Source organism: Athalia rosae, chromosome 8, assembly GCF_917208135.1.
Source record: "Athalia rosae chromosome 8, iyAthRosa1.1, whole genome shotgun sequence".
Classification (NCBI taxonomy): domain Eukaryota; kingdom Metazoa; phylum Arthropoda; class Insecta; order Hymenoptera; family Athaliidae; genus Athalia; species Athalia rosae.
This window is the reverse complement of record NC_064033.1, coordinates 5,284,594-5,307,477: the sequence shown is the minus strand read 5'-3', so window position 1 is coordinate 5,307,477 and position 22,884 is coordinate 5,284,594. Positions and strand designations below refer to the sequence as shown.

The 22,884-nt window shown below is 38.1% G+C and overlaps 4 protein-coding genes and 3 long non-coding RNA genes across 21 annotated transcripts; 2 read left to right on the top strand and 5 right to left on the bottom strand.

Moving 5' to 3' along the window:
• Positions 1 to 1,656: 1,656 nt before the first annotated feature.
• LOC105686138 (zinc finger protein 512B-like) lies at positions 1,657 to 3,624 on the bottom strand. Its single transcript, XM_012400761.3, has 3 exons — positions 3,487 to 3,624; positions 2,534 to 2,939; positions 1,657 to 2,407 (listed from the first exon to the last, which is right to left on the bottom strand). Exons 1-3 carry the CDS (start codon positions 3,502 to 3,504, stop codon positions 2,070 to 2,072), a joined length of 762 nt encoding a protein of 253 aa, XP_012256184.2. The 5' UTR covers positions 3,505 to 3,624; the 3' UTR covers positions 1,657 to 2,069.
• LOC125502084 lies at positions 2,249 to 5,597 on the top strand. 5 transcript variants are annotated; one of them, XR_007279912.1, is made up of 6 exons: positions 2,265 to 2,438; positions 2,508 to 2,746; positions 2,868 to 3,090; positions 3,168 to 3,279; positions 3,438 to 3,671; positions 4,850 to 5,597. It is a non-coding gene; the product is annotated as an uncharacterized LOC125502084 (long non-coding RNA). The 5 variants fall into 5 exon arrangements; XR_007279911.1 differs by having other exon boundaries at positions 3,438 to 5,120; positions 5,232 to 5,597; XR_007279910.1 differs by having other exon boundaries at positions 2,249 to 2,390; positions 3,438 to 5,597.
• Positions 5,598 to 6,569: 972 nt separating this feature from the next.
• LOC125502115 (probable glutamate--tRNA ligase, mitochondrial) lies at positions 6,570 to 7,936 on the bottom strand. Of its 8 annotated transcripts, none has more exons than XR_007279964.1 (4): positions 7,796 to 7,936; positions 7,536 to 7,703; positions 7,135 to 7,440; positions 6,570 to 7,069 (listed from the first exon to the last, which is right to left on the bottom strand). XR_007279964.1 is itself a non-coding variant. In XM_048659844.1 (4 exons), exons 1-3 carry the CDS (start codon positions 7,714 to 7,716, stop codon positions 7,302 to 7,304), a joined length of 189 nt encoding a protein of 62 aa, XP_048515801.1. In that variant the 5' UTR covers positions 7,717 to 7,907; the 3' UTR covers positions 6,570 to 7,069; positions 7,259 to 7,301. The 8 variants fall into 8 exon arrangements, 5 of the variants coding, with proteins under 5 accessions (XP_048515801.1, XP_048515797.1, XP_048515800.1 ...); XR_007279965.1 differs by having other exon boundaries at positions 7,144 to 7,440; XR_007279963.1 differs by having other exon boundaries at positions 7,172 to 7,440; positions 7,796 to 7,934.
• Positions 7,937 to 8,777: 841 nt separating this feature from the next.
• LOC105686300 lies at positions 8,778 to 12,545 on the bottom strand. 4 transcript variants are annotated; one of them, XM_048659249.1, is made up of 6 exons: positions 12,346 to 12,486; positions 12,138 to 12,292; positions 11,911 to 12,019; positions 11,573 to 11,831; positions 11,339 to 11,488; positions 11,173 to 11,231 (listed from the first exon to the last, which is right to left on the bottom strand). In XM_048659249.1, the coding sequence occupies exons 4-6, from the start codon at positions 11,802 to 11,804 to the stop codon at positions 11,218 to 11,220; spliced, it is 396 nt and encodes a 131-aa protein (XP_048515206.1). In that variant the 5' UTR covers positions 11,805 to 11,831; positions 11,911 to 12,019; positions 12,138 to 12,292; positions 12,346 to 12,486; the 3' UTR covers positions 11,173 to 11,217. The 4 variants fall into 4 exon arrangements, with proteins under 4 accessions (XP_048515205.1, XP_048515206.1, XP_048515208.1 ...); XM_048659248.1 differs by lacking the exon at positions 11,173 to 11,231 and adding an exon at positions 8,778 to 9,028 and having other exon boundaries at positions 11,573 to 12,019; XM_048659251.1 differs by having other exon boundaries at positions 11,573 to 12,019; positions 12,390 to 12,545.
• Positions 10,551 to 10,875, bottom strand: LOC125501986. The gene is made up of 2 exons (XR_007279733.1): positions 10,686 to 10,875; positions 10,551 to 10,601 (listed from the first exon to the last, which is right to left on the bottom strand). It is a non-coding gene; the product is annotated as an uncharacterized LOC125501986 (long non-coding RNA).
• A 2,038-nt stretch (positions 12,546 to 14,583) lies between the features above and the next one.
• LOC105686434 (fasciculation and elongation protein zeta-2) lies at positions 14,584 to 21,149 on the top strand. The gene is made up of 9 exons (XM_012401262.3): positions 14,584 to 14,935; positions 15,796 to 16,051; positions 18,144 to 18,266; positions 18,354 to 18,510; positions 18,581 to 18,689; positions 18,765 to 19,027; positions 19,121 to 19,196; positions 19,276 to 19,341; positions 19,466 to 21,149. Exons 1-9 carry the CDS (start codon positions 14,830 to 14,832, stop codon positions 19,480 to 19,482), a joined length of 1,173 nt encoding a protein of 390 aa, XP_012256685.2. The 5' UTR covers positions 14,584 to 14,829; the 3' UTR covers positions 19,483 to 21,149.
• On the bottom strand, positions 20,148 to 22,503 carry LOC125501987. The gene is made up of 2 exons (XR_007279734.1): positions 21,796 to 22,503; positions 20,148 to 21,509 (listed from the first exon to the last, which is right to left on the bottom strand). It is a non-coding gene; the product is annotated as an uncharacterized LOC125501987 (long non-coding RNA).
• Between the last annotated feature and the right edge of the window lie 381 nt (positions 22,504 to 22,884).

Sequence of the window (22,884 nt, the reverse complement as noted above, 5' to 3'; positions counted from 1 at the left end):
ACGTTCAAACGATGTGGATAAAAAAATTAAATATTGTAATTAACTCGAATACCGCGGTAGTATCTTTTTTGTCGGATTAATTGATTTCACGATGTGTGTAATATTGATAATTGTTAGTTTTGAAGAATAGAGGAAAAACTTGGTATTATTATTATTATTATTATTATTATTATTATTATTATTATTATTATTGTTGTAGAATTTTCAACGTTATACTTATGTCGTCAGATGTGGGGTGTAAAAAAAAAAGGGTTAAAAAAAAGTAGAGGAAATAGAAATTGTAAAAAAAAAAAAAAGGAGTGACAACAACGTGGAAGAATAAGTGTAACTATGCACATACAATTTAACTTCACTCACAGCTGCAGGTATAGGTAGTTTAGTGTCAAGTCCAAACGATTCCGTATCGATTGAATAATTATAGAATACTTCGATTTTTAAATTGGCGAATAATTTGCGAATTCATATATATTCACGAATCGCTACGTACTTTACACACGTATGTACATTATGTAACGTAGGTACCTATATTTACCACAAACCGTTTGATTTTCTTTTGACCTTTAATTTACCATTTTTTATCATTTTTTTTTTTTTCTTTGCCTCAGGTTCCAACGTGATATAGTTTATTTTTATTTCGTTCACTTATCTCTCAGAGTCTCCCAAAAAATTGGCAAAAAAACTAACAAAAGATTTTTTATTTTTTTAAACAGGAGCCGCGACGGAGATGGAGGAAGGAAAAAGAAAAGAAAAAACGCCGACGAAATCGATCAAAAAGAATGACATTTTTCGATTCGTCGAAATGACGTGGTATATAGCCGCCATACGTACAAGCTGATGTACATAGGTATACGTAGGTGAGTATTCGTTAATCGGTACCTACAGTGGTGGTTAATGTATACTTCTCACTTAGGTCGCACTTTCCTTCTATGTGTCAGGATGAGAATATCGGCCACGTAATCCGTGGTACAAGGTGTGAAATTTCCCAGCCTTGCGAGCACCTGGAGAACGTCCACGAAACGCGGAGAGTTCCTCCTGCACGTGGTTTCCACCCCCCGGGTATCTGTAGAGCCGAAGGTGTTCGCCCATCAAAAATTCATTTCCTCAGCTCCAGTGTGACGTGCGACGAGTTTAAAAGTATAATCCACGATCCACGTGTTATATGTATGTATATATATGTGTATATACTAACCTTTACTCTCGCACGCCTATTACATCGATTTCTTTTTTTTTTTTTTTTTATATACAGAGTTCGTTCGATCTGATTTCCATTTTTTCTTCTTCTTTCTTCTTTCTTCCTCTTCTTCTCTTCCGTTATTCGAATCGCGGGCTCGCAGCTGTGCATGGGAAATGTGATAAAAAAGAGAAGAAAAAAACCAAAACTGCGAACGCTGATTTTTATGTAAAAAATTATAGGTATATATATTTATATACATGCGTTATACGTATACTTTGAATTTTTATATACATTCTTATTTACAATATTTATTTAAAATTGTAACAATATAATTATTTCTCGTTTATAGTGTTAACTAATATACAGTATAATAGCGCGTTATCAAAAATGGGGCGTACTCGATGAAGAAACAAGGAGGAAATAATGATCTGAGAGAAAGAAAGAGAGAGAAAAAGACGAAGATTTTGGTCGCGTTGTTTTTCAATATTTCAGTCGGATCGAACGATATAAACCACAATAATTAGATATACAGTTGTCGCGAGAGTCCGCGATTATTGAAATATTGAGTTTTACTTTTCGCTAATTTTAAGATTGGACTGAAATTGCTTTAAAAAAGTTGAATTGCTCGTCGATGACGCGCAGTTATATTGAAATCGAATACGAGCTGTATACATCCCCCTCTAATTATCGCGTCGATCAAACTAATTTCCATATCAATCTAAGTTAAAAAAATCAGTGGCACTTATGTACTCTCAAAAACTCGTATCAATTGTCATCTGCATCGTCCCACGGGAACAAAACATAACCATACGGATTATCCCTCTAATCCGCAATTTACTCCGGTTATCGAATATATGCAGATCGTCTCTTCTTCCAATCAGCTCCATAATATAAATTACCATCCGTATTTCGCAGGTTTCCACTGTGTCTTGTGGATGGCGACGGGTACGGGATAAGGTTTCGGCACGTGGACCGGGACCGCGACGTGGACGGGATAGGGCCTGTCCACGTGGACGTACCTGTCGACGGGATAGGGCCTGTCCACGTGGACGTACCTGTCGACGGGATAGGGTCTGGGAACGGATACGGGAACGTGGACTATCCTCTCGACCTGGACGGGATAGGGACGGGGAACGGGCACCGCTACGTGAACGGGAACGGGAACGGGAACGCCGACGTGTTTGGTGACCGTCTGGACGACCGGGACTCCGACGGGGTAGGGGGCCGGGTGTCCTGCAAGCAGACGGCAAAAGACGCCATTTTGGTATCAAAGATGGCGTCGCTCTCGGCTCGTTTGACGTGCACAAAAATCTTGGAATATCGTTATTTTCAGATTAGATTCTGTTCGGGGCGACTCACCGAGAGGTTGGGGAATCTGCACAACGGGAGCCGCGGGTTGCAGAATTAAATCCGTGTGCGGAATTTGGTGTCCGGCGGGATTCTCGAGGACGGCGGCCACCGGCGGATTGTAGAGAGGCGCCGGAGGTGCGGCGGCGGCGGCAAAATTGTGATGATGATGATGATGGTTCTCGTAGAGAGGTGACGGCGATTCGGGGGGTGGTCCGTAAATCGGTGGGTTATTATAATGCGCATTAGGTAGACCGTAGGCCAATTCCAGCGAATTGGCCGGAGTAGCGCCTCTTTTGCCGTGTTTTTTCAAAATCTGTGGCTCATGATCGTTTGAAAATTTCAGAGCTTTTTTATCGACGGTCACCCCCGCGGCGCAGACAGCAAAGGTCACTGCCAAGGTCAGCGAAAAGGCTGTCTGAAAGGACGGAAGGAATCGGAAGTTAGAACACGCATATCGAGCGGACGACGCGGAGTTTTTCACGGTTCGGACAAAAATCGCGTTGGATGCGAAAAAGCGAAGTGGGTTATCCGGTTGATCTGATATAATCGGATTACCGGCGATGCAGGTATTTGTCAGATGTACCTACGTCACGGGGTTATTATATTCGGATTTAACACCAAAATTGATTCGCTGTCATTATAGGGGGATAAAATCTTGCCCGGCGGAAGATATCCTCGCGGAGCTTTCATTAAATTCGTTATAACGAGAATAATCCTGGGCGAATCCTTTGACGAAGAGTTTTATTGTTATGTAGGTATGTATTTATTGTAAGCGAGGCATCGCGTCACGAACAAAAATCAAAGTCAAAATCAATCAAATCGCAGCGAAGATGAAAACGAGTTAACGACGTGTACCAGACGAATCGTTCTGTCCGCCATTTTGTTTACATATTTTTTTCTGTTTTTATTCCAGATTCGTCGTTATACACGCATGTTCTCGATCAACGGATGCATATAATTACCGTGTGGATCATCCTCATGGTTCGAGAAATAACGAAGAAACGAATAAAACCGAGGAAAAATAAAAGTGATTTCCAACAAACTGCACTTCAGCGTTATAAAAACTAAACTATCAATCGTTGCCTATGGGCGTCCCGTATTTATACCGAACCGCGAATGACGGTGAAAATTAATTCAATCAGCGGAGGTAAATCGACGATTAAGCGGGGGTGGGGAATTTCAAGCGTATGACACGAGGAGCTGTAGCAGGAATTATAATCGATTAGATGCAGTGTCGGCTTTCGATTATCCTTATTATCCGAATCGTCGATAAAAAACTGGATAAGTTTGCTGATAAAGAAAAAAGGAGAGTGCTGTTCATCCCCATAACTGCACCGTTGTACCATACGTGACTTACATAAACGTTGTAATTTTTTTAATTTCTTCATACTTCGTTGCGTTAAAGTAATGTCGTTTTTATTTTTTGTTTTTCGCCCATGTCGAAACGCGGATTGAAAATTTTCGAATACCTATAACCAGAAACGAGTCGCGTTATTGTGTGCGTGAAATTCTAACGTGTGGCTTTGGCATTGGAAATCGAAAGCATATTTGACGAAAGAAAGTTCCCGTACTTCCCTCTTCGGAATGTGATATACATATGCGTCATACAATAGCATTTATGTACCGTATGGTCTGAACTCGTCGTTGCCGTTTTGGTTTGCGCTTGTGGGAATTTCATTTTTACTTTTTCGTACCTTATACACCAACCCCGATGGAATAAATTCATCGACGACGAGTTCGATGTGAATCTGTATACGATATGTGTATATTTTTTAGAACCTAATTAAAATCGAAAGAAGAAAACTATATAATATACACACGAAAAAAAAATCGATGCGTGAATTGGCATCGCGTGATTTTTGATAAATAAGAAAAAAAAAAAAAAAAAAAAAACAACATAGTTACGACGTAATATTAGCACTGATATTATATTCGTTTGCATTAATTTCACCGGATGTTATATTATACACCGATCGAATAATTAAAACCCGGAAGTAGGTCACTAGGCTTTATCCGGTGCATATAAGTATGATCAGGTATATACAGGTGTAATCGTACATGAACTGTCCGTTAAACTATGAAGACGTATACATGGGTGGATGAACGGATATACTATATTCGACGTATAAAATACATGTCTCGACGTAATTTCGATTAATATTTATATAAGTATACATGCGTATACCTACACTGTTATACCGGTCAACTGTTATATGGTGCATGCAGGTTGAAAGCCCGTCGAGATGTCCTTGATTTTTCACTTTTTCGATCGATTAATTGGCGATAACTTGATCAATTTCATAGATGGAATTATTTTGATCGCAGATTCGGATTCCTGAGACCAAAATATGATAGGAATATCATAGGAAACTCCATTGAAAAAATTCTGCATCATCATCTCAAATTCTGAGAAAACTGTTAGGCTATAGGCTTACCGTTTTTTTGGGGTAAAAAGTGAAGTATTTGTCAAATTAATTCCAGGACGCTTTTTCTACGTGAAATTACGTAACGAACACGAAGTCGTTGATTAGATTCGGCTAGCATCAAATCCCATCGAGGCGCACAGATCAACTAGGACTTGTACCAGATGCCACAGGTGAACTCAAAGGGGTTGTATTTTGGGCAGGAATCCTCCCGAACGAAGACCCGACAAGTTATAGTTGAGATTCATCATATTTCCCAACCCTTCTCTCATCTTTATTTTCAGGAAAGCATTGAGGCATTGAAGTCTCTGAGGCAACGGTGGCAACACACCCGCATAGAAAATACGAGACTATCCTCGTTGCATTTACACCACTGGACTATAAAATATCCCGTAGTTTGGTGATCTATACATCCAATCACTATGTGTTCCGAGTGAATAATTACGTAGAAATGAACAATAATGTATACCTCTTGTATCTTAGAGAATAAGAAATGAATAATTGAATATTAACTGAAATGAAACTATCGTCCATACTCTTGTAACGCATTGATCATGAGTATACAAAAATGAATTTATATTGTTCATTGCAAAGTCTCAATATGTATTCTTGACGATTGATTTATTAATAAAAACTCTCTGTAACTAATACGTCGATTGTTCAGTCCTTAATAATTACATCCCTGTATGCATCATGAGATGATATCCATGTTGGTGATGTATTCATGCGTGCATCATATCATACATCATCACATGCATGCATGCGTATCAGATCACATTGAATCACAACCGGAAGTGATAATGCAGAGCTCTAGAATACCGGCCCTGAAGATTGAAAGTTTGCCCAAAAGTAGGTATTTGTATCAGGAGAACATGAAACCCGAGGAGGTGGTCCGAAACTTGGTGCCTCATCATGTGCATGCATTCAATCCTTCATGATTATTTCTAGTCTGATAGAGAGTGACTGATTCTTTGCAGGACTAACTATATGCCTGCCTATGTATTTATTTATTCAATAAATCGTGAATAAAAGAGGAACAGAATAATTTCTAGCTTTAGAACAGCGTTTCCGAAGTTTAGAATTTAGGCCAAAAAATTTTTCGGGTATCAGGAGAACAGGAAAACCGAGGAGGTATTCCGAGACCTGGTGCCTCATCATGTGCATGCGTTCCACCCTGTTCATCTATTCCTATCATGAAAGAGAGAGCAACTGATACATTGCAGGACTGACTGCATGCATGCCTGTGCCTTCGATCGATGAATCATGCTTCAAACCGGAAGTGATAATGCAGAGCTCTAGAATACCGGCCCTGAAAATTGAAAGTTTGCCGAAAAGTGGAGATTTGTATCAGGAGAACAGGAAACCCGAGGAGGTGGTCCGAAACTTGGTGCCTCATCATGTGCATGCATTCAATCCTTCATGATTATTTCTAGTCTGATAGAGAGAGCGACTGATTCTTTGCCTGCCTGTTTATCCGATCATTCAATAATTCATGCATAGAAAAGTTCCGAGCCATTATGTTGTATTATTCTTTATCACTTGCCTGCTCACTATTCGTCATTCTAGGTCTCGACATGTCAATGTGTGATGGTTCCAGGGGTGTAAATAATAGGATACAAGTATTCAGTTTGAAAATAGCCTGTCATTTATTCATGAGTTATGCAGGGAATACATTCAGCATACATACATTATTCAAATAATTATAAAAAGCTTTGCAATATCTTTCACAAGATGTATAATGTTCATTTCAATGATACAATATTGCCCCAGTAATTCAAATGAATAGAACTCATGAATACATTGCATAAAGACTTATTCGCATACATCAACTATTCGACGCTATGCATGTGTATGATAATTATATTACAGTTTTTAAACTGGCAGGTGTAAGCACACTTCCCGTTCTAGGTAAAGAGATGCTCGTCAGAAAGTGCTGATAAACCGGATAAATAGCCCACAGAAATCGGTTTACCATCCTCCACTCAGGATTTTGCGAATCGAATCTGCAAGTTGAAGGAGCGGTGGCAATTCTTCCTTCAATACAACCTTATCGTCAGAGTTTCCTCCTCTGAGTTGGTTTACGATCATTTGATTAGAGCATCCTTGTATTCGAAATAAAAAACTGAAACCAAAATAGAGATCATGCTTATATTAGTCATAAAAGACACTGATATTATGCAACAACACCTTGCCTACATCCCTCTCGTCTTGCTGTAGCACCTACAGTCATGCTCCATAGATATACTTGGCGTTATTATGAACCCAGTCATCCTCTCCGAGTCGAATCACCAGCCAAACATGTTTCTTGTACCTTGAAACTGTCGTAGTAAGATTCTCTTTGCCTCACTTGGAGTTTACCGGCAGCATCTGGTACGAGTCCTGTTTGATCTGTGTCTTCTAAGCGTAGAATATAATTTCCTTGGTTTGAATAGCTGATATATAGCTGCACCATGTTGCACAGAGCTGTATGGAGGCCTCCGAGATGCAGGTAACCTGGAAATGGCATCGGAGCAAAGAGAATCACATCGTTAGGAAGAAAACCCAGATCCTCGTCCCTCGACTGACCAGTGAATCTTTTCTAAGCTCACCTGTTGGGCTTGGGGCACTCCTTGTGTCTTGTACGCCCTGTTGGAAAATTTTTCAAGATTCCAGTCGGAGAATAGAGTACGCTGCACTTTGTGCATGTCACCGAGTGTCACGCAATAGAGATTATGAATTAAATCAATTCTCATACAATTCCCTGATTTGGGGGTTACCTGCAAACGTCATTTGCGCGTGGAGCCACACACGTCAAGATGAACAAGAGAGACCATAACAATGCACCTATTCCAATTGATTTGTCAATTACCGCATCTTTCCATGGCCCTGGGAGCGTTTTCTGATATGCAACGAAAGTTACACCATCCCAGATTTATTCTGAATTCGTTTCGAATGCTTTTTAATATTCTCTACTTTTTTCTAATTTTTTTTAATTTTTTCTGATTTTTTCCGATTTTTAATTTAATTATTCGAATTTTCCGTGTATTTCTCTGGGCGCCGCCATTTTCTCTAAGCTCCGCCCACCGCGAGTACAGCTAGCGCCATGTGGCGGATTTTTTGTGAACTAACACCTAGAAAAACGGGAAAGTTTTGACCCTCCTTGCAGCAAAACCGGAAAAGTATTGACCACTATTTTTCTCGGCTCCGCCTACTGCGAGTACAGCTAGCGCCATGTGGCGGATTTTCGGTGAACTAAAATCCCAGGTTTCTTGCCCCTTGACGTCAGGCAATGTGTTGCGTGGAAGAGATGTATTTTGTGGTCAATACTTTTCCGGTTTTAGTTGAAGGAGGGTCAAAACTTTCACGTTTTTTGCTCAAAAAAGTGGTCAATACTTTTCAGGTTTCGCTGCAAGAAGGGTCAAAACTTTCTCGTTTTTTTGCTCGGAAAAGTGGTCAATACTTTTCAGGTTTCGCTGCAAGGAGGGTCAAAACTTTCGCGTTTTCCTAGGGGTTAGTTCGCAAAAAATCCGCCACATGGCGCTAGCTGTACTCGCGGTGGGCGGAGCTTAGAGAAAATGGCGGCGCCCAGAGAAATGCGCGGAAAATTCGAATAATTAATTAAAAAATCAGAAAAAATCATGAAAATCCAAAAAAATCAGAAAAAAATAGAAAAAATTAGAAAAAATCAGGAAAAATTGGAAAAAAATTGGGAAAATTAGAAAAAATTAGAAAAGATTGAAAAACTCAGTAAAAATTGAAAAATAAGAGAAAAATCGTAGAATAAATCCAGGATGGTGTAACTCCAATTGAATATCACAGAACACTTCGAGGACCAAGAAAAAATGCGGTGATTGTAGTGATTGTAGTACATGTATTATTAGGAGTAGGATTAGATACAGATGATTGCAAACGATCAGCCCAGCATGCGACCAGCTGATGTCTTCGATATACCCTGTAGCGGTATGATTTATAACACAGGAATGAAGGCATGCGCATGATGAGGCACCAGGTCGAGAAACATCTTTTCGGAGTATCTGTTGAGAATTTCATCCATGAGAATTTCTATGTTAATTCTATGTATGTTGGTCTCAAGAATCCAAATCTGCAAGAAGAATAATTTCATCTATGAAATTGATCGAGTTATCGCCAAATAATCGATGGAAAAAGTAAAAAATCAAGGATATACCGTTGGGATTTGACGCCAGATCAATTTGATCGACGGCGTCGTGTTCGTTGCGCATTTTTCACGTAGGATCAGCGTCCTGGAATTATTCTGGCAATTATTTCACCTTTCAGCCCGAAAAAACGGTAAGCCTATAGCCTTGGAGTTTTCTCAAAATGTGAGATGATGATTCCGAATTTTTTCGAAGGAGTTTTCCATGATATTCCTTCGTATTTTGGTCTCAGGAATCCAAATCTGCAAGCAGAATAATTTCATCTATGAAATTGATCGAGTTATCGCCAAATAATCGATGGAAAAAGTGAAAAATCGAGGATATACCGTTGGGATTTGACGCCAGATCAATTTGATCGACGGCGTCGTGTTCGTTGCGCATTTTTACGTAGGATCAGCGTCCTGGAATTATTCTGCCAATTATTTCACCTTTCAGCCCGAAAAAACGGTAAGCCTATAGCCTTGGAGTTTTCTCAAAATGTGAGATGATGATTCCGAATTTTTTCGAAGGAGTTTTCCATGATATTCCTTCGTATTTTGGTCTCAGGAATCCAAATCTGCAAGCAGAATAATTTCATCTATGAAATTGATCGAGTTATCGCCAAATAATCGATGGAAAAAGTGAAAAATCGAGGATATACCGTTGGGATTTGACGCCAGATCAATTTGATCGACGGCGTCGTGTTCGTTGCGCATTTTTCACGTAGGATCAGCGTCCTGGAATTATTCTGGCAATTATTTCACCTTTCAGCCCGAAAAAACGGTAAGCCTATAGCCTTGGAGTTTTCTCAAAATGTGAGATGATGATTCCGAATTTTTTCGAAGGAGTTTTCCATGATATTCCTTCGTATTTTGGTCTCAGGAATCCAAATCTGCAAGCAGAATAATTTCATCTATGAAATTGATCGAGTTATCGCCAAATAATCGATGGAAAAAGTGAAAAATCGAGGATATACCGTTGGGATTTGATGCCAGATCAATTTGATCGACGGCGTCGTGTTCGTTGCGCATTTTTCACGTAGGATCAGCGTCCTGGAATTATTCTGGCAATTATTTCACCTTTCAGCCCGAAAAAACGGTAAGCCTATAGCCTTGGAGTTTTCTCAAAATGTGAGATGATGATTCCGAATTTTTTCGAAGGAGTTTTCCATGATATTCCTTCGTATTTTGGTCTCAGGAATCCAAATCTGCAAGCAGAATAATTTCATCTATGAAATTGATCGAGTTATCGCCAAATAATCGATGGAAAAAGTGAAAAATCGAGGATATACCGTTGGGATTTGACGCCAGATCAATTTGATCGACGGCGTCGTGTTCGTTGCGCATTTTTACGTAGGATCAGCGTCCTGGAATTATTCTGCCAATTATTTCACCTTTCAGCCCGAAAAAACGGTAAGCCTATAGCCTTGGAGTTTTCTCAAAATGTGAGATGATGATTCCGAATTTTTTCGAAGGAGTTTTCCATGATATTCCTTCGTATTTTGGTCTCAGGAATCCAAATCTGCAAGCAGAATAATTTCATCTATGAAATTGATCGAGTTATCGCCAAATAATCGATGGAAAAAGTGAAAAATCGAGGATATACCGTTGGGATTTGATGCCAGATCAATTTGATCGACGGCGTCGTGTTCTTTGCGCATTTTTCACGTAGGATCAGCGTCCTGGAATTATTCTGGCAATTATTTCACCTTTCAGCCCGAAAAAACGGTAAGCCTATAGCCTTGGAGTTTTCTCAAAATGTGAGATGATGATTCCGAATTTTTTCGAAGGAGTTTTCCATGATATTCCTTCGTATTTTGGTCTCAGGAATCCAAATCTGCAAGCAGAATAATTTCATCTATGAAATTGATCGAGTTATCGCCAAATAATCGATGGAAAAAGTGAAAAATCGAGGATATACCGTTGGGATTTGATGCCAGATCAATTTGATCGACGGCGTCGTGTTCGTTGCGCATTTTTCACGTAGGATCAGCGTCCTGGAATTATTCTGGCAATTATTTCACCTTTCAGCCCGAAAAAACGGTAAGCCTATAGCCTTGGAGTTTTCTCAAAATGTGAGATGATGATTCCGAATTTTTTCGAAGGAGTTTTCCATGATATTCCTTCGTATTTTGGTCTCAGGAATCCAAATCTGCAAGCAGAATAATTTCATCTATGAAATTGATCGAGTTATCGCTAATCAATCGATTGAAAAAGTGAAAAATCAAGGATATCTCGATGGGCACTCAAGCTACGTACACCAAATGTGTTGGCCGGCATAATAGAATGCTTTGTAAGACATTGAGCTCTTATGGGATCTACTAAAGTTTATGCACGCATTTGGGATTCCGTGGTTATAATTTCTCCAGTTTAGGCCTCCAAGTCTTGAGCTGATTGGGATTTCATATCCTAAGGAAGAAAAGAAATATTTTCAATATTATTTCCAACCGATAGCATATCTTGACTTTCAGAAGGGTTCAAAAATAGGGCCACCATGGTTTGTGGAATGACTGCATTCCTTGAGTAGACACATGTGCGACGTAGGATGATTTTTTGCACTCAAACTCGCTGTGTCGTTTCCAAAAGTAGAGCAACAATATGCTTGTGGCGGGCTGCTGGGCCTTGCCTGGCGAATCACCGACACCGACTCTCCGCCAAGGTACACAGAGGTGTAATAATAACATCTGACACATACCGCAAAAACTTTGTCATTCCAGCTTTGCATTATTCCTTGGGACAAATACAGTTCAACCTAGAAGAATGAAACGAATAACAGTGAATAACTCGTTCGGTATTCATTGAAAAAAACAACCAAGTATGATGTTGCTTATCTCTCGATTGAATCCAATGTTCTACCCATCAGTCTAGCCCCTCTGCTCTTGATAATTCACTTTCATTCTCATACTCCGAAATGATGACATTTACTTCCAGTAGTATTCACTGCCAGAACAGATAAATATGGAATAAGTAAGCACTATGCAGTCGCTGTCACTGACCTAACCTCAACGTCGTTCATACAAATAAAGCACACCGCATGCTGAATGTTGGAAAATCGTACCTTTACTAATCGTAAAATGAAGTATCAGCACGCATAGGAATCTCATCGGGTGCAATCGTCTGGGTGCTGTCATATAATTATCAGCGTACAGGTTAACCATTCGGAAGATCATGTGATATGCTCGCAGTGCCATCCCGTTGATTCTCAAATTATTTCTACAAACAAACCAATTATTATCTCATACGCTGAACCATAATACAAGACTCACCCGATGCACTTCTGTATAAATAATCTTTATTCATCCGATCATACTATCAATTAACTCGTTTAAATTAACATCGGCTGTGCTGTATGCACCAGTTTGACTCATGTTGAATCCGGTGGCGCGTCTGATTCCGAAATTAAGGGACTATGCGCAAACGTTAGTAAGTCGTCGAAATAGACAGCAAACGGTTCTAAGCTCCGCCCACCAGGGTACTTTTTGTCGGCTTTCTATTGGTCGCCCGGCGCCATCATGCTTTTTGGCGAAGTCCCATTGGCAGAGCGGTTGAGAACCAATAGGACGTCGCCGAAAAGCATGATGGCGCCGGGCGACCAATAGGAAGCCGCCAAAAAGTACCGTGGTGGGCGGAGCTTAGAACCGTCCGCTGTCTATTTCGAGGAGTTACTAACGTTTGCGTATAGTTCCCTGATCCCCTGGCTCCTCGCTTATCATATTCTCCTGATACCAAAAATCATTTTTCGACGTCCGGATTGCGCCTCAGAGACTCGAAAATCGGCCATATCTGGGATTTTTGCCCGGCATCGAACCGCACGGCCACGACTTCTTGCGACTTTATTGCGAGACTCTTCGAACGGAATTCAAGGGAAACTGGAAATATAACATTGTCTGTGATTATTTGTAGTATAAATGTAGAAAATTGATAAATAAAACATTTCCTCACTGATATATTCTCTGATGAGACAAACGAGGCGGAGGTTATTCATACCATACCCTAAAGGATATATTGTTAACTATTATACTGTCACTTTGGTTTTGTTTGCGATTTTGTTCCCTTCTTACGAGCAATTGTATCTGTATCAATATTATTTTGTGCCCGATTCCGTTCCAATTCAAGAACACGGAATAGTAATAAATGATTAATAATCTGTCGATTTGAGAGGGCTCTTCGGTGATGGATCGGAAATCAATTTTATTACATCATTGGAAATATTACGTGGATATATTCAAATAGAAATATGTCCTCTTACAACAGATGCGTTACGCAATAAAATTGATAATCTTCATCACACGACTACGTTGTGAATATTCCAGAAAGTACATGATCTATGATTACGCGATGAACATCGTATGTATCCTTATAATCGGTATACAAATATAATAAAAGAAGTTGCACCAAATGCACTTGGGAGTCTTGTGTTCTAGATGCATGGCAGGGGGGAGTTTTTACGAAGCTGCCAGTTTCCCCTCTGCAACGGAAAAGGAGAAAATGAACGATAAGAAGTATTGAGCGATGAAGTAATTATCGCTAATATTGTTCCTGATGTCCGCAAATACAATTCTGTTGCAAAAGGGATCATTCCAAGCTTGATTCACTCAACAGATTGGTGTTCCACTGGAGTCGAAATGTGGAGGGAGAGCATTCTGCGATTAATTCTGCGAATACTGCGTTCTTTGCCCCCAAAAACGGTATACCTGTAGTCTTAGAGTTTTCTCCAAATTTGAGATGATAATTCAGAATTTTTTCAACGGAGTTTCCTATGACATTCCTATGTATTTTGGTCTCAGGAATCGGAATCTGCAATCAAACTAATTCCATCTATGAATTTGATCGAGTTATCGTCAATTAATCGATTAAAAAAGTGAAAAATCGAAGATTTTTCAGTTGAGATATAATTTCAGCTCAATTTGATCGACGACTTCGTGTTCGACACGCGGATTTACGTAAGAAAAGCGTCTTGAAATTAATTTAGCAAATACTTCATATTTATTTACTATACTTCACTATTTATTCTTTTCTTGTCAAATCATTCTACCGAGGAGAAAGATCTCTCGCATTTGAAATAATACACGAACGAGAAAGTTCGCAACCTAATTATCCAATACGTGCATTATTTGCGCTATGTTATGGTCGATTTGAATGATAATTATCGTAATTATAACAACGCGATCCGAATACGGTTAATGAAGAGGTGAAAGTAAATGTGAAGAGGTGCCAGTAACCGAAAATCTGATGAATTTCTTTCTCTCCAAGCCTTTGTAGTTTGAATAACTCGCGATATGGAACAGGTGTATTAATTTTCATCTCGGATGGTCGGATATCGCATCTTTGCAGTCAGGTCGGATATTCTTTTCGGAAGGTATCTCGTTTTGTTGCCTTCCAATTTATCTATACCTCGTTTATTTTCCGATTCCCCTTCTAGTCGTCATGGATACGGTCGAATCATCTGCGCGGTTTGGTTCTTCCTTCTCTTCCCCTTCTTCCATTATTGTGCTCTCCACCGGGTTATTTTTCAGTCGCTCTCCGAACGCCGGAGAAGCAAGTTACTCTGTCGTTTCGCACCATTGATTTTCTCGACTGCGGTTCGAACGGTTTGTTTGTTTTTTGGCTTGAACAAGAACGAAGAGTTTAGCAAAAAAACTAGTGTGCGGTGATCGTGAGAGTGATCTTTACCTCGCCGGTGAATCGATAGACACTGGGAATTGGTTGATTCTTTCCTTTTTTTTTTTAACTTTAAAAGGTGGTTAACGATGAGGGACATGGCAGGTAAAATGGCGGAATTAAAGTTCGAAGCACCCCTAGCTCGATTCGAAGAAGAGGAAACATCCAGTTTGAAAAATATCAATCTTCTGACAGGTGAGAAATCATGTGCCAATTTACCGCTGCATATATTCACTCGTTCGAATCGATATGTCAGAGAATAGAATCGAAGTTTCTTGGCAAAAGAAAACAAAGGGAAACAACCCCGACCGAAATTACATCCTGGGATCGGACGCTCTCTCACTTAATTTTCAACTCCTTCTCGAAAATGAGAATTTCAGTCAAATTTTAACCAGTATTTATCGCTATCCTGGTATTTCCGTATATTTTCATTGCGCCGGATTCTGCGACGGAATTATCGACCCTACTGCAAATTTACTTGAAGAATTATCCTATCTGAAAAAAATTTAAACAGATTTTAGAAAAGTTTTTGGGAAAAGCTCTTGTGTTCATCTCATTTCCGTGAATCCTAAACAGCATAATTGAAGGCAGACACTAGGGGATAGTAAAGTGTCGGATGTAATTAAAGAGGTGCACACTCTTTGACAAAAGAGTCTTTCTAATGGCTATCAGACTTTGATACGGCTGGCGAGAATTTAAGTCAATATTTTGCTCAGTTTTCAATTTATTGTGCACACGATGACCGTTGAGGTCGAGTGACGGCTGCTCATCAGCTGGAAAAATTTTCACACTCTTCAAGTGTGTCTGATAGCCTGATCGAGCGTTGACTCGTTGATTAGCCCAACAGCAGCTGGAAAGAGGCCTGGCGTTAGATAAGAATGAAAACTTTGAACTATTCATAGCTGCCCCAAGTATGCATTTTACCAAGCTACCGTAACTGCTGTTGCTGCACCGGGTCAGCCGTTATCTCTAATATTATCACCTCCTGTTGAAGTTTATCTACAAAACCTCCACACGTTACACTTCCGCTGATAAACTTTGACCATTCCTTGCAGAGCAACTTTTGGATGCCAGTCTCGAAGCTAGTTTTGGTGAAAATCTCAACGCCAACGAATCCGTGACTGCAACACATGGCAACGGAACTGACATATTACAAGAAGGAACCTTCAGCCCGTTCAGTGGGAGTCTTGAGGACCTTGTCAACACTTTTGATGAAAAAATAACATCGTGCTTCAGGGATTATGGCACAGATGTCGAGTCCCTTGCTCCTGTCCAGGTCAGGACGCAGGAAGAAATCATGAACGAATGCCAGTGAGTAATTTTTTGGCTCGGGCTTCTCAGACTTTCAGACAAGGAACAAAGAAAAGAAAATATCTCAAGTGATCTTTTCACGCTTGGTTGAGTGTCACCTGCCCATCCGCTATGTATGCATATATACAGCCCTTGCACCTGTTCTTCCTCCCATCTACTTCGTGCCTGTAGGAAGGGGGAGAAAATTCCTGTGGTGATTTTTTGCCCCACAACCTTAGAGCATGAAATTTCAGAATATGACGCTGTTACGTAAGAAACAAAACGGATATATGCTGAAAAAAGGAAAAAATACTCACCTGTCACTGCTATCAAAGTAGATGTGTATCGGATCCCAAGCAAGATGTATGGATATCCCTATTTTTGCATCAATCTGCATGTGGGACAGTTTTGTCGTACAACTTTCTCTGGTCAGTTGATACACCTTTTCATGTGGGTCTCTCCTACCATATAAGGAAGCTTATCAGCTAATGTTGCATAATTAGTTATTTCATTGAATAGAGAGAAAAAGTTACTTGATGGAAAACATGAAATATTCTTGGATTCTCGTCCAAGCTCAACAACTTTCCTCCACAGACTTCGTTGTGGCTATAAAAAATCCACAGAGTAGCTTGTAGCTAAGGCTACGCTAATTGCTAAGTGAATGCAGCTCGGACAAGAGGGACTTACGTATTACGTAATTTGTCTGAGTGCTTTTGCAGGCGTGCGAGCGAATGAAACGTGCATCTCAAGTGGAACCCTGTATTCCTAGCATCCGTTTCGTCATTCTTTCATTCATAAATATTCATTTTCCTAACCGATTCCGATTCGGCAAAATATGTCAATCATCGCGGGTTAATGAGCGTGAATGTTTCTTCGCATCAATCGACGTGATCGGATCACTTTGTTTTTCCTTATTTCCTTCATTTCGGTTCATTGCGGTGACGATTCTCTTTCTCTCCTTCCCTGCAGTTTTCTCTCCGACATATCGAGCGATGTGTTAGCCACCCCCTTTACATCATAACCCCATGCGGCTCAATAAAACCACGCACGCGCCTCATGGACAATCCTATTTTGTTTACTTTTACTTATTGCCATTCTTACGATTCGATAATTTTAAATTTATTCCTTTATCGATGAACAATTTGAAATCGCTTCGTGGTTCGATTTCTCTCTTTAAATTCTTTTATCATCAATTCAAAAGAGCAGCACTGACGCGGGATATCGATAGAGCTTCTGTTACGTGTCATTGATTATCTGTTTATCCACGCGACACAAATACGACCGGGGAAAAAAATAACGAATTAAAAATTCTTTTAAACTTTACAAGCAGAGCTCAGCAGCTTCGAGCTCACGAATGAGGTCATCACTTCGCCGCGACCGATGGTTTAAAGCTCAAGTGGACTGAATTAACTTTAATTCCAGCCTGACATTTACTGCCAAAAAAAACAAAACAAATCAGATGCGAAAGGCAGAAAATTTAAAGGGCGTATGCGTCACCGGAAAGACGGAGACCGAAATTCGTTTTCGTCGATATTTCTTTCGTAGAAGAAAACCCATTTGACCTTGTCTTATATTCGTGAGATGAAAGAACACGAAGAAATCATGAATAAATTTGGCGGTCATCCTATCGAGAGAGAGAGAATAATCCTTTCGAACGCAATTTCCCCTCCATATTTGCATATACGTTGACAGGTTATTGACTTCCGAATCGATCGCAACCGTTGGGTGTATTCAGGTCTTGGGGGATATAAAATTTGTTGACCATATTTAAAATAGAAATAATGTCGAGCCTTCGGTGTTATTGCGTCATTTTATTTCCCTGCATGTACCGATTATGGAAGCGATTGTGTGTGCGATACGGTGACTCATCGGAGGCTTCATTACGGCGAATAATGAATGGTGAGGAATAATTTTGCGGCGTCGCCTCGTGTTTCCTGTGTGAAAAAACAATGACCCTTTATTTCTATTTAATTATGCGGTGGGGAGAGTTTCCGGATCAACCGTGAAAACGTCACCATCCGTAATTCGAAGTATTTACCGATGATAAATTTTTCCTTTTTTTCTCAACGAAGACCAAATTTCTAGAGTTTTCATTTTTCATCTTCTGTTTCAGAATGTGGTGGACGATTACCGGCAATTTTGGCAATATACTACCGATTGACTGGAGCAAATCCTATGCGAGAAAATTGCACATGCCTGCTTTGAATCTAAACGAAGCACCAGTCTCGTTGGAAAGGTGATTACAATTATTTCATCTTTGCTTCACCTCGTCACGGTTTGTTAACATTATTTCTATCTTTGTTTTTCCTCAAATCCCTCGCAGACAAGAACTTGAGGATTTGAGCAGCGAAGATGAGGCGGTGGCTACAGACCTGGACATGCATGCGTTGATATTGTCCAGTAGCACAGATACGCACAGTCCTGAGGAACCGTTGAAGACCGCCGAAGAAGTTCTCAGAGAAATCGACGATATCATGCAGGTATGTTTCTAGAGAAACTTTTTCTATTTTTGGAGCAATATCACCACTTGTCTCTAACGATAATCCATAGGAGAGTCCGTCGATGGAGAGATCTCCAGATTCTGAGGGTTCGCTTTTGGATGCCGACGAAACTTTGGAGAGAAGTAAGGAAGTACTGGGCTCTCCGCTCTACGAAGAGAGTAAGTGTCAACTGTAATAAGTTATGAATCTTCTCTCTACTTACAAAATGTTTTCTCCTCAAAATCCATTAATAGAACTGCGTCAGCTATCATCCGGTCAGTTAACTGAGCTCCTCGGTGAGATGGAATCCCTTGTGAGTGCTTTGAGCGAGACATTGATCGCCGAACTTGCATTGAGGGACGAACTTGAGTACGAAAAAGAGTTGAAAAATCAATTCATTTCTCTTCTGCTCGCCGTACAAAATCGTCGTAGGCAACATTATGTTACAAAAAAAAGGACTCAGATACAAAACAGCAACAGCCCTTTGCCGCAGCACAGGTCTATACAGGATTCTAAGGTAAAGTTATTCTTTCTCGATTTGTTGATAATAATTTATATAAGGTTAACAACTATCGTTTTTTTTTCTTATTCTTATACTCTCGCTCTACAGTATTTGACAACCGTTATACCTTACCACATGGACAGTGGTCCGCCGGACAATCAGGCGTTACAAGTTTTAATAAAAAGTAGGTACACCTTTTCCTCCGTTGGACAAATTTATCCTTCGTTAAATAATTTATGTAAAAATTATTCCTTTCTTTCAAGTTCTGAAAGCCATAAACGAAGATAGTCCAACAGTACCCACGTTACTAACAGATTACATATTGAAAGGTTAGTATTTTTTTTTAATTTCATTTTCTTCTTTTTTTTTTAATAGAATTTCTAAAGCAGAAGAAAAAAATAGCCAATAATGATAATAATAAGTTTCATAATAACTCGCATTATTCTGTTTCAGTTCTCTGTCCCACTTAGTAAAAAAAAATAGAAACCAACAAAAACTAAGTACATGTATATCATCGTAAGTTACAATCCGCTGCTACATGTGAAAAAAAGAACAAAAGAATAATTTAAGTTGCAAATTAATAATATTAATAATAATTTTCTTCTTGCCCATTGTGCTTTCCAGCCATCGTTGTGCTGTGTGTGTATTTAAAAAAAAAAAGAAAAAAAAAGATAAAAAAAAATAGTAAAAAATTATCATATACGTAACGACGGCAGCAGCAGCAGCAGCAAATTATTTACGTTCAACAACGTAATTCAATGATTCTCGAATGAGAAATTTTTCGATAAAAGAGAAAGAAAAAAGAAAAAATTATATATATATATACATTATATAAAGATATTACGTATATTACAGTATTTACTATCGCGACAGTGCAGTGTGACAAGAAAAGGCTAAAAAAAGTAACGTCAGTGTAAAATACAATGATCCGTGTGAAGATTATTTTCTTTGCATAAAAATCTTTGCGGTCAGTCGCGATTATAAGTCGCCGAATAAACGAGTAAATAAATAAATTAATAAATAAATAAATAAAAGAAAATAAGAAAAATAAGAAGAATAAACTAAAAACGAGAAAAATGAGAACGATATTTATTCCGATGTTTGAAAATATTTTCCAAGCATAGCGGAAATTTCAAATTTTAACGTCGACGCCAGTCAGAATTCACATCCACGAAAAATAACCGACGATACACCTTATCTATATAACCGATGCGTACATAAATACATACATAAAATGGGCTTTCGATAATCGTAGTGTGATATTAATTTTTCGGTTCGCACGCAATGTTTGTTTTATTTATTTATTTTTTTTTTATTACATTTACACGCGTAATTTAAGTGATCAGAATTTTTAGTCTTATACATGTAAGCTCTCTAATACTCAATTTCTAGTCTATTATTTATACGTTACGATACGATGTAGATGAAAAAGAAAATCTTTTTTTTTTTGGTTTTCCTTTAAACTTTTGCTTCCATATTTCACTATCAGATATAAGTTTTTTTTTTTAAAAGAAAAAAAAAGGAAGACACAATCATCGCACCAGTATCTTCAAAAATTCATATACATATATTATAAATAATGTAATCTACACTTCGCGGTGCATCCATTCAATGATATAATATTAATGTTAATAATAATAATAACGATGATAATTTGTACATTACTAATTCACAATTATATATATATATATAATATTATAAGATACGTTCAAATTAATTTTTAACAAATAATTTTTAGTATTTTTTGTTCCATGTGATTTTAGTGTGCTTTACAATATTATTTGTATAAAAAAAAAGAAAGAAAAGAAGAGGGGTAAAAAAAACCATAGAAAAGAGAAAGTGATGCGATTGTATGGAAATTTGAGTAACGGAATTTGAAAAAACTGTTACGATTGAATATGAACAAATGAACTAGAGCTAATTACGAATTATTAATGGTGTAGCATATCTTTACAGATAGTTTACTGAGATGAAATTATCATCGCATGATATAGATTTGATTATAAATATGCATAAAAATATGTTTCAGTGTGTTATCAATAAAATGTAACGAGTTATAATTTGTCGATAATGTCGAGGTAATGTGCAAATAATAAATAACGATGATAACAATAAAGAAATTGATTCAGCCGATCGATTTAAAATTGTTAGAAAATTCAACCGAAACACCTGTCGCGCACACTCACCCCTGAACAGCCATGCGAACTAAAGCGAAGAGGAGAATTGCTCTCCAAAACGTATCCTATGTTAGATCGACGATGTCGCATCTGCCTCATGAAGCGGTCGTCAAGGGGGACTAAATTGATCTGAAAATTGATCGTTATCTCACTTAGTTTCAATCTGTTGATAATTACCTGGGATTTTCGGAGTCGAACAACGCTCTTGGGTCGTCGAAATCTCGACCTTATTTTCGTTCACTCTTCGTCCTCCGCATCGTAGGTGGAGAAAAATTGTCGGCTGTTAATATTTTCAGGCTCCTCTTGACTCGACGATAGTTCTGGAAGGAATGTATGTGTCCTGGTTGGAAATTCTTCGATTTTTTGTTTTTCTTTTCCTTTTTTTTTAATTAAAAACACTGCTTCATCGTGGTACGCAACCAAATCGATCGATGAAAGTTATTTAAAGATTGAAAAAATCGATAAACGAATTGGGAAGGGAACAGATTTTTTCCTTCTCCTATCTATTCGAGAACGGAAAGCCTCGTCGAAAAGCTAAAAGTCAGAAATAAAATGTAATAAAAGAATAGAAAATTAAAAAAGGAAAATGTTAAACGTTTCACATACTTTTGGTTGAAATTGAAAGTTCTTCGTCGTCGCCATCGTCGTAGAAGTTATCATCTGTTTTTCACTTTTTCTTTTGGTTTTCACAGGTAAAATAAATCATCCCATTGACGAGTAAAGAATTAAAAATTAAAAGCAATCACAGCTTATATTTAATCATATAGTGTATCAATTCCCAAGAGTATACAGAACAGGTAATTAGAATGTCCGTTTGGATATGGATATAGATTTTTTTCGAAGAATTTCTTTTTGTTTCTTCGATTTTCTTTTCGTTTTATATTTTTTCTTTTTTTCTCTCTTTCTCTCTTTCTTTCTCTAATTAACGTTACACACCGACATTCGTTATAGCATAATTATCGACAATTGAATAAAAATTTCTATCCTCATACTTTATTTACTTATTCATTCATTTATTTATTTACCTATTTGATTCTTTCTTTCTTTCTTTTTCACGCAACGTTCTTTTTGTTCTTTTTTCAATTATACTCTCAAGAAAATAATAAGTGAGTATACCATATAAGTGTGTGTAATCATAATCGTTAATAATCAATCAATGGTAATATAATTACTAAAAACAATTTAATCCAATTTTTATCATTATTATTATTGTTATTATATACATAGATGTTTTCTCGTTTCATTCGTCTCTTTGTTTGTTTGTCTTGATTTTATATCTTTTTGTTATTCATTTACTTTCTTTTATTCTCATAATTATACTATATTTATACGCATATATATATATACCATATGTGTAGTATGTATATATTTGATAGTGTTTCAAGATGAATAATTGATTATTACAACACTCGACTGCTTATTTTTATATACTTATTTAATTTTTCTGTTTTCTTCTTCTTCCGTTTTTGATAAATATTATCATTATTATTATTATTATTATTATTAGTATTATTATTTTGTTTTAACTAGATGTAATTCAGTCGTTTTTCGTACTTGATTTAAAAAGGGAGCATCGAAAAACAATTTTTTCCGTTTTTTCTTCTTCTTCTTCTTTTGTACACGTATTACATTTAATTTTTAACAACCGATCTGTTTATTTATTCGTTTATTCATTTTATCTCTTTTACTGCTTCT

Bases quoted from the DNA above. Each gene is read 5' to 3' on its own strand.
- LOC105686434 (XM_012401262.3), top strand. From the start codon at position 14,830: ATGAGGGACATGGCAGGTAAAATGGCGGAATTAAAGTTCGAAGCACCC. The intron at 16,052-18,143 runs GTGAGTAATTTT...CTTCTGTTTCAG, and splicing joins GAAATCATGAACGAATGCCA to AATGTGGTGGACGATTACCG. The intron at 18,690-18,764 runs GTAAGTGTCAAC...ATCCATTAATAG, and splicing joins CTCTCCGCTCTACGAAGAGA to AACTGCGTCAGCTATCATCC.
- LOC125502115 (XM_048659840.1), bottom strand. From the start codon at position 7,679: ATGAGAATTGATTTAATTCATAATCTCTATTGCGTGACACTCGGTGAC. The intron at 7,441-7,535 runs GTGAGCTTAGAA...TGCCATTTCCAG, and splicing joins GAGTGCCCCAAGCCCAACAG to GTTACCTGCATCTCGGAGGC.
- LOC105686300 (XM_048659251.1), bottom strand. From the start codon at position 11,804: ATGCAAAGCTGGAATGACAAAGTTTTTGCGGTATGTGTCAGATGTTAT. The intron at 11,489-11,572 runs GTGGCCCTATTT...TTTCTTCCTTAG, and splicing joins CAGTCATTCCACAAACCATG to GATATGAAATCCCAATCAGC.
- LOC105686138 (XM_012400761.3), bottom strand. The intron at 2,408-2,533 runs GTGAGTCGCCCC...GTCTGCTTGCAG, and splicing joins GCAGATTCCCCAACCTCTCG to GACACCCGGCCCCCTACCCC.